The 10,024-nt window shown below is 31.6% G+C and overlaps 1 protein-coding gene across 7 annotated transcripts in view; it reads right to left on the bottom strand.

Annotated features, from left to right (window-relative positions):
• Positions 1–5,430: 5,430 nt before the first annotated feature.
• The window catches only part of LOC117176963 (ribose-phosphate pyrophosphokinase 1), a 56,378-nt gene continuing 51,784 nt past the window's right edge, over positions 5,431–10,024 (bottom strand). For 4 of the 7 annotated variants that reach the window (XM_033367386.1, XM_033367388.1, XM_033367391.1 and 1 more), the window contains one exon: positions 5,431–6,998. In XM_033367386.1, the coding sequence (XP_033223277.1) occupies positions 6,906–6,998 (93 nt within the window). In that variant the 3' untranslated portion in view covers positions 5,431–6,905. The remainder of the gene's footprint in view (positions 6,999–10,024) is intronic. The other 3 variants (XM_033367392.1, XM_033367387.1, XM_033367390.1) reach the window with 1 other exon arrangement.

Raw genomic sequence — 10,024 nt, 5'->3', positions numbered from 1 at the left:
TTAACAGCTGTAAAGTGTAAGGAGCATTTTCGAAAGTCAAAGGAAATTACGGTTTGCTTCTACAGTTTAGCTAAGGCCATGACTTGACATAAAAATTGCCATAATTTTCGTATTTTTGTTGTTTTAATATCTGAGCTAATTGCATTTTTTTAACCGCAATCATGAAAAATAATATAAACTAATGCCATAAATTCACAGAACTATTATGTACTTTAATAGTCTATATTTTTAAAAAGAATTTGACGCCGTTTTTATTTTATATTATTTGTAATAAATATATAAGTTTCAATAGTTTTTTATTTAGTTTCATTTAATTATTTCCTTTATTTTGTATTTATTGAGAAAAATAAATTGAAATTTTTTCCGCCGGTCATATATACAAAACTATATTTTCCAGCTGGTCGATTAAGCTTTTGTTTGCGTTTTACTTGTTTAACTGTTTACATATTTCATTCCATTCCAAATTTTTGATTGTGCTAAAATAATTATTTTAAGTTCTTTCCTTTAATAAAAAACTTGCTTTTTTAAATTTGTTCGTAAGTAAATTTATTTTCTAATAATTTAAATATCTCATTAATTTTCAGTTTACTGTATAAAATTTTAAAGGCTTATGCATTATAAATTAATGATCTCATTAAGAAAAAAAGGTTTTTTAAGAAAAAGAACGACAATAATGCAAAAAAACCCGACTTTTTTATTTGAAAAAGGTATTAACAGTGTTTATTTCTTGCATAATTAAAAAGAAATTTGGAAGGAATTTCATATTTGAATAAACATACGAATCGAACCAAAAAATACATGATCTGGCACTTTTTTGTTAGACCTATTTTTTCCAAATTTGTAAACTCCTTTTCAAAGATCTTCATTGAAATCCGAAGTTTAATTCCACTCTATTGTATTTTTCACAACTTTCTTCTAACTGCAATTCATAACACAGTAGACAATTAGACATAATGCAAAAATTGCAATTGTACATAGGACAAGTCAGAACTGTCATCTAGGTACTTGAAGTTAAAGTAAATATTTATTTCTGACAATATTAAAACTTCCATTTTAATATTGAGTCTATGAAATTAAAAAGGAATATATTTTTTAATTATTTACGCCTAGCGTTATAATGCTTAAAGCTTCTTGTTCTTTAAAAATTAATATATTCCAATCAAGATTTTTTTCTTACTTCTTCCATCTTGTAAACAAGAACAAATGTTTTCATGTAATAAATAAGTGACGAAATTCTGTTATCAAATGATTTTTTACATTCTCATTCCTGAGAATGCTATGTAATTGTCCAAATTTTCGATCTCTGGTTTTTAACGGATCTTCACGTTTCGGCACTCCCAGAATCCGAAAATCATACAATTTCATCGGTGTCTGTCTGTATGTCTGGTTACCTGAATGTTGTAGCCACGCTAACTTTTGAAGGATTTGTCCAATCGAGTATGCATTTGATAAACTTCTGAAGGTACCTAAAATGAAGGCTAAGTTCGTTAATCAGATATTTCGAACCAAAATGAAAAAATTGGGAGCATTTTCAAAATTTAAAAATTTTTTTTTGAAATTTAGAAAATATTTGTCGACGTTTCTTATAGATGGGTGAAAGACTTGAAAATTATCTAAATACAATTTTTTATTTGGATGAAAATTAGAAAAGTTATATACTTTTCAAAAATTTGAAAATTTTCAAAAAATATTTTAAATTATTTTTTTCATAGGTCGAAAAATCTCATTCAAAATTTTCACTAGGTAGCAAATATATTTCAAAACTATTCTAGCCGATTTTTTCGATTAGCCCAAAATTTAAAAAATTATAGCATTTTTAAAATTGTTTAATTTTATTTTTCTTAATATTATAAAAAATTTTGTTAAAGTTTCTTATAGATGGGTAAAAGACTTCCAAATTATCCAAATAAAATTTTTAATTTTGATGAAAATTAGAAAAGTTATATACTTTTCAAAATTTTGAAACTTTTCAGAAAATAGAAATTTTTTTTTTTTCATAGATCCAAAAATTTCATTTAAAATTTTCACTAAATACCAAATATATTTCAAAACTATTGTAGCCCAATTTTTTGATTAGCCCAAAATCAAAAAATTAGAGCCTGTGTAAGCTAAGCGTTAAGCGCGATTATCGCAATGAGAATGGAACTGTCAAGGCCGTAGGTACTTTGAGAAAAAAAAGTGTTCAGCTTCACATAATAAAAGGAGAAATGATTAAACAACCACAGCAGGGCCCTATTAGGATCAGGAAAAATAAAATGTGAACATTATTTTGCAATATCAGAATAAGCAGTACCAGGCCAAGGTACACACAAAAAAATTGTAATAGAAATTTGATATAATAGTTTTTAACATAGAATGTAGAAAATCTCGCATTGTGGTCTGTGCACAAATGTGGAGGGTATTATATTATCGAGCGCGAAGCGCGAGAATCAACAGTCGCGCGCCCTTACTACCCTACTTCTTAAATCTTGTAAACAAGAACAAATGTTTTCATGTAATAAATAAGCGACGAAATTTTGTTATCAAATAATTTTTTTATTGTGATAAGCCGTGATTATTTCTGCCATCTTGGAGAAAAAAGTTACTCTCTAAAGTTTGACGTAAGGGTCATTTTCGCGTTGCAGCGTATACGTAAAGAAGACTTACGTCAAAACGAAGATATTGAGTTTCTTCACGCAAACAACAGACTTGGATTAACCCATTTTTCGCTCTCGACGAATTGTGCACCTTGACGCACGGGGTATTTCCTAAATTAATTTTTTTACGTTAAAAAAAATTATTTCTACTAAAATTGAATCTTTTTTTTTCGAAGATTCAAATTTAAACAAAGGTTTAAAAGTGTAAAATTAAAAATGCAAAACATTAAAAAAATTCTGAATTTAAGAATCAAAACTTAAACAATTTAAAATCTTAACATTGAAATTTAATTTGGTTTTGAATATAAGGATTTAATATCGTAAAATTGACAACTGTAAGCCTTCTAAATTGATTAGACTAAAAGTTATTGGCCTCCAAAAACTGATAATACCCAAATACAAACATTTAGAATTCTACATTTCAATTTTCAATTAAAAACTTTCAAAATTAAATAATTTGAATTTATCAGGTTATACTTCAGGCATATTCAAGATTTAACAAATATTAATGCTTGCATTTTTAATTTATTAACTCTATGACAAAATTTTCATGTAATACAATTCTTGAAATTTCTGTTTATAAAATTACTCAACTTGAATGTTTTAAATTGAAAATATATTAAAACCTTTCAATTAAAAATTCTTCTCCTTATAAAAAGTTTTCGACTTCGAAGGCTTTACATTTATTCCTATTCTTCACGAGGTTTGACATCGAATAATTTGCTTATTGCAGCTTTAAATTATTTATATCCTAAAGCTACAAAAAACGTATTGCCGAATCATAAGTGATTTCATTTACTGAGATTTTGAATTTCAAATGTATAACCTAGTTTCTTTTATTAATTATAATTTTATTTTTATGCTTTTAAAAGAAAATAATTACACTGTAATGTTAATTGTTTTTATTTTAAATTTCTTTCATTTAAAATGTTTTAATTTCAAAGGCTTTGAAGTTATAATCCAATTTTCGAAACTGAATAATTTTGAATAGAATAATTATTTAATTGCTAACATACTTCTAATTTGAAATAAAATTGTGAAATAATAAAGTATTTCCATACAATATAGTTATGCTGAAGTTTAAACGCTTCCTTTTATATTTTGTTGAATTTAACTAATTATTATAAAAATAAGGGAACTTTTTTTACTTCTCCAGCTTATTTGAATGCTCTCCATCGTTGAAGCCAAGAAACAACCCACATATCTGTATTCAATTCAATCAAATTTAAAATTTAACGACAGTTTCATTTTTATTTACTAGATTGTACTTAAGATTAGCACCATTTAACACCATTCAACGTCTACAATTTTACCTGAAATTTACTTTAATTTAACTAAATTTTACTTCAATTTTGAATTTAACTCAAATCTATTCAAATAATTTTTAAAATTTCACTACAATAAATCTTAAAGTACGAATTGAATTGTTTTAAAACTCATTTACTTAAATCTAGAAAATTTCTCTTTTAAAAGAAACCAGACGAGAAATTAATTTAATTTAAATAAACTTCATTTAATTCTTAAATCCACCTAAATTTCATTTAAATTTTGAATTTAGCTAAGTTTTATTTAAATTTTAAATTCAACTAAATTTTATTTAATTTTTTAATTTATCTTAATTTCATTCAAATTTTAAGTTTAGTTTGAAAAAATAAATTTAGAAATTTCACTAAAATTATTAAGTACGAAAAGAATTTTTTAATTTTATTTATTGTATCGAAATTTAAAAATATTACTAGAATATTTGCAAGATCTGTTAAATTTCAATATAATTAGGTAATTCAGTGTTCATAACATTTTTGACGTACAGGCCGTACAGAGCTAGGCGACAACTTTCGGGGTGCGCCCCGGTCCCCCCCCTCCCGTTAACGTGTTAGGAGGACGCGGTTGCCATAGAAACGGTGAAAAGTTGAAGAGGGCAGCACCTCGATATAGTCGAAAATGTAGTTATATATATCGGCCGTCCCCACCACTGACCCATGCCGTATCTAGGACCTAATACCTTTGACAATACTGACATCATAGAAGAATTCTCGAGACATACCATGTTTTCGAAGGGCGGCGAATTGATAATGGTCACTCTAGATTTTGCGAAGTACGTCGCAAATGGAGAAAAAAAGGGAATAAATTGACATGTTCTGTGTGTGCTGTTACTGCAGTTGTAAGCCATGAGCACTAGCAGCTAGCCCTGCAGTTTACAACTACAGTTACAAAACACACAGGACATGTCAGCTTGTTTCAAAAATGTAGGGTCACCATCATCAATTCGTGGCCCTTCGAAAAACATGGTATCTGTCGAGAACTCTTCTATGATGTCAGTATTTTGAGGACAAAAATAAATTTGCAAACGATTCTAAACGTTCAAATGATGTCGTCTGCTTCCCGCTAATTTCTCTCTTTCACAAAATTAATATTTTGTCTTGAAAATAATGATTTCCTTAACAAAAGGTTTAATTTTTCAACATCCCCCGTATATTCGACAAGTTTTCTTTCTTTAGTTCTCAAATCCTTTGGAAAAAATATATATTGAGCCAGTGCCGTACCTATAAAAAAATTCAAAATCGGATTTAACCAACACAAAAAAGCACAAAACGATGTAAGCAAAAGAAAAACACGTCACATAATATATGCACAATTCCTAACTGGAGACTGAAAAATAATTTGATAAACAAGGTGGTTAAGTCGAGAATAATGTTAAGCAACAATAAATCCATTAATAGATTGTAATATAAGCATGAAATGAAAATGATAAAGAATGGGAGCTTTTTAAGAAATCAAGAATAATATTTCTTGTAATTCTAATACAGCATTTTATTGAGATTCAAAACTTGTACACACGTCACTTAATTTATTTAAGAGCACTGCGTAAGATTGGAACTCAAATTCATATCCCTAAATAAGTAAAAAATAAATCTGTATAAGAACTTTAAGCATGCTTTCTCGATCGATTGTTACGTGTGAGAGATATTTGATCCTTTGATTAAATTATTTACACATTTGCATTTTAAGCCTCTTTTTTATACAGCATTATCTTTAATATAAATGATACGGAAGCAATCAGAACACTTTAGGTTTGGTTGATGTATATATAGTTCATTCGTAATTTTATGAGTATTTGCAATGCAGAAGAGCTAATTAATAATAAAACTTAATTACAGTATTTAATGTATTGATAGGCCCTACGTGAAATTTATACTTACCGGAAAAGTTCTAGAAAGTAGCAAATGAGTTACTTGCGTAGTTTTAAAAGCCAACTTTCACGTCTAAACATGTAAATGAATTTGTTTTAAGAAAATAATTAACATTTAGACTGATGGTAGTGCATAAACTTATGCAGTTATTTGTCTTTCTAATTCGATATCAACAAATTTACTTCGTAATTCCATCTAAATTATTCATAAAATTTGTTTAAATACATACAAATAACTGTAATTATTTGTAAATTCAGCCTTCAGATAACGAAAAGCATAAACTCATTACAAAAATGTGGCCATCAAATTCTTTTGAACTCGTTTTATGATTTTACTTTTAATTCCCAACGACAGACCTTACGGAGTTTTTATACCCCGTGAAAAATGTGTCCTAAAATTGAAGACTAAAAAGTGGAATTTTCTGTATCAAAATTTTAATATAAACATAGTATTGAAGATATTACAATAACTTGTAGGCAATCAAATAGACGAGTATTTTCGCCTGAGCCATAAACAAAAATCTCGCTCGACGATTAAAAAATTCACTTCTGCTGTACATTAAACTGACGCTGAAAAACGAACATAAAAATACGCTCTACAAATCTGGTCTTTTTACGTCGAGCACAAACTAGCGTTACAGGCCAAAGCGAAGTAGTATCAAAGTTTTGTACACATTAAAAAATAGCATTTAACCGCAGAATTTGCATAGGCTTCCGTATCCCGGTGGTAAGACTGTCAAAGTCTCGGTATTTCCGGTAGATTTTGGTGCAGAAAGTAACTAGATTCACATTGAATCTACGTGAATAACAATCGAAAATCCCTAAAAATATGAAACGAAGGTGACACAATGATTGAACGGTTCTATCAAAGAGACGTATAATAACTGCCTTTGACGATAACACAACAATAACAAAGATTGATAGATTGAGATTCGGAGCTGAATCGACATTAGTTTAGGTTTAGGATTATCGCAGTGATTTCCGACAGTCCATTTCCCGATCTGCTCGAGCATCGAGATGAAAACTAAAAGGACGCTAACGATCTTATGTATTTTAGCTTTATATAGAAGAATGCCTAATTAATATGGCACATTTGAGAACAAATACGACACAGATTCGCCGTTGTGTGTCCTCCTCACTGCTTCAGCAAACATCATTGAAACATCAATGCACTGTAAGAAGAAGAAAAGGTGATTATATTTTACACATGAGAGTTTAAGATTAATATCAATACTAATATGAAAGTCTTATAAACTAAACATATTTGAACTCCAAGAACCGAAAACGACTAAGTTTGAATAAGCACACATTCTTATTATAATAAAAAGGAATAAGAATTATCTATTGAAAATACCATGAGCTTAGTCGGTAGCGCTGCGATGGTCAACGTGAACTAACGGTGATGTACAAAATCATTGCATCTTATAGAAAAATGTTTTTTTTTTTTTTTTTTTTTTGTAAGATCTGCCGCAATGAAAACTAAAACTGCTTCTGTAAAAGACGCACAAAACGAATTCGAAATATAATGAAAAGATTTCAGCGGAATCGTTCGTAGGTCAATTTTTAATGTTATTTTTTAAGATTGAGAAAGATATTGGATTTTTAAAAATTGCTTGCACCCGGTGTATAATTATCACCGCGCAAATGTTTCCGCTCAGTGGCCTCCTCGGCGGGTCAGCGTACTTGCCATCGGCGCGAAATTTTAAACAACAAAGAATGGCAGGAAAACGACAGAGTTTGTGGTTTCGCATTATCAGGTTCGTTATATAAAATTTAGAATAATTAAGTGCAATTATAGTTTGGAAATATATACCTATAAATAGTAGTGTTAAAGATTACTGAAGATTGTGTAAAATTGAGATTAACCAATTTTGAGAAACAACTAATTCTAAAAATAACAAAATATGTTAATGCAAGAATGAAAAAGATGCCTTTACTGAATATTATGAAATATATAAAAGGATATATACTTTTATATAATATACCCTGTAGGCACACAAGTCTTAAACTTGTCCTATATGCGTCTTTCGGCGTACGTCGTAAGGACATCCTGAGGACCTTTTTAAGACATGAAAAGATCCAAAGGATGTCTTAAAGACGTCAAATCATATGACATAGAGGTACTTTCTACGGACGTCTTTAGGACGTCCCGGTGCCCACTGGGTTTATAAAGTGTCAATCCCTATATACACAAACACACACACACACAAATGAAAGTTGTCAATCCCTATTGACAAGCGACAAAATAAGCTGTTTTAATGTAGGAGTACCCATATTTTCATGTAAAAATTCGTAAGCGAATATAAAATATCAATTTGTAAGTGTTACTTTTTTATGTGTATAAATTTCGAATGCGTGTAATTTAAGACATAATAATCCGCTTTTAAACGTATATTTCAAATATTTTCAACATGTGTGGCTGAAATTTTACCGCGATTTCGCTGGGAGCGGGTGCAATTTTCCAGATTAGCACCCGCTAATATAAGGTTCCAGTATATGCGGCACTTCCCATTCTCGACAATTGACTCGATTTCCCTAAGAGCATTTAAAGGAGAGATATGAAGTTTAATGCCCTAAGAGTGACAGAGATGGTAATAAAGGACTCTTAGTGCCGTATTGTGCCTTTGAATGTCGGTCGTTCCCGCGTGAGTTGGACAACTGGATAGTATGTGAGCTAATAGCTCGGGCTGTGCATGGCACGCCCTGCAGCTATCATCGGGAATGTCTTGGCTCAAAATGTGGCGACGGTATGTTAAGGTGGAAATGACACCGTCTTGGCATGCAAAAATGAAACCCTCTGTACCAGATTTAAATCCGGGCGATTTAAGGAAAGCAAACGTTAGCTCACAAGACATTGACTGATCCTTCACATTTCTTTGGAAGATACCGTGCGTCCTCTCATCGAGGAGCTGTTCACGAAAGTTTTTCTCTTGTGCTTTCTTAATCCAGGGTTACAGGAGTGAGTACTCGAGATAGATAAGATTTGATGCATTTTTCTCACCCCTAATACTGAAGTGAAGTCTGAGTGTTTCAGCAGCCTCCTCCGCTGCTTTGTGCAGAAATGCTCCTTTGCCCGCTTCTTCGTGATTCCTGACCATTTGAAGATGAGTGTCTCTTCCATTTGCAACTCTATGTGCTGTGCCCAGAATAATCCTGTTGTGAAGACATTTAAGACTCAATATTCCGCGACTACTTTGACGGCGTGAGATGTACAGTCGCGGAACGGAAGACTTAAGATGCATGCTTTTGTTCATATGCATAACCTTTCTTGTCCCGATATCAAGGGATCTGAGCTCGTTCTTCCTCTATGGAACTACTCCAAATGAATAGAGTACTACCAGGATGGCAAGCATGTTCGTTGCAGATACTTTGTTCCCCGCCGACAGTTCGGAAGACCAAATCTGTCAAATAAACCTTGGCGCATTTATCTAACCCAAATTCCATTCCAATTTCCTTAGTATATCGTTCGACAATCTCTAGAGCTAGATGTAGTTGCTCTTTGTTTTTATCATAGATCTTAAGATCGTCCATGTAAAATACATGAGTGACCTTGTACTTTCCATCTGCAGGTTTGCCGCACAAATACCCGTCGGAATGGCGAATTGCTAGAGATAGTGGCAATAATGTTAGGCAAAAGAGGAGTGGGCTCATGGTGTCGCCCTGAAAGACACTTCTCTGAAAGGTGACCTTGTTAGTTGTCACACGATTTTTTCCAGATGAGATAGTAAATATGGTTTTCCAAAGCGGCATCAATCTTCTATGCACCTAACTATTTGCGGATGAACCTTTAAGATTTCCAGAAGACAGATGATAAGTCTATGGGAGGTCGAAAATCGAAAGCTTTCCGATAATCAATGCAGGCCATCGATAGGTCACGCCGGTAGAATGCTGCATCTTTGCAGACACATCTATCGATAAGCAGGTTTTCCCGACATCCCGCTACGCCTTTCTTTGAGCCTCGTTGTTCATACATTTCTTGTCACACAGGTTCAATTGCCCGAACAATCCTATCATTTAGGATAGCTATGAATATCTTATAAAGTGTGTTCAGACAAGTGATTGGCCTGTAATTCTTCGGGTCAGCTAAGTTGCCTAGTTTCGGCAGGAGTATTGTGCGCCCTTCCACTAACCACTCCGGAATCGGCTCTTCCGACTTCAAATATGAGGTGAAAATACGGGCCAAATGCTGATGGGTTGA

The sequence above is a fragment of the Belonocnema kinseyi genome, chromosome 7 (assembly GCF_010883055.1).
Source record: "Belonocnema kinseyi isolate 2016_QV_RU_SX_M_011 chromosome 7, B_treatae_v1, whole genome shotgun sequence".
Classification (NCBI taxonomy): Eukaryota; Metazoa; Arthropoda; class Insecta; order Hymenoptera; family Cynipidae; genus Belonocnema; species Belonocnema kinseyi.
The sequence above is the reverse complement of the archived record's forward strand: the minus strand, read 5'-3'. Positions and strand labels throughout refer to the sequence as shown.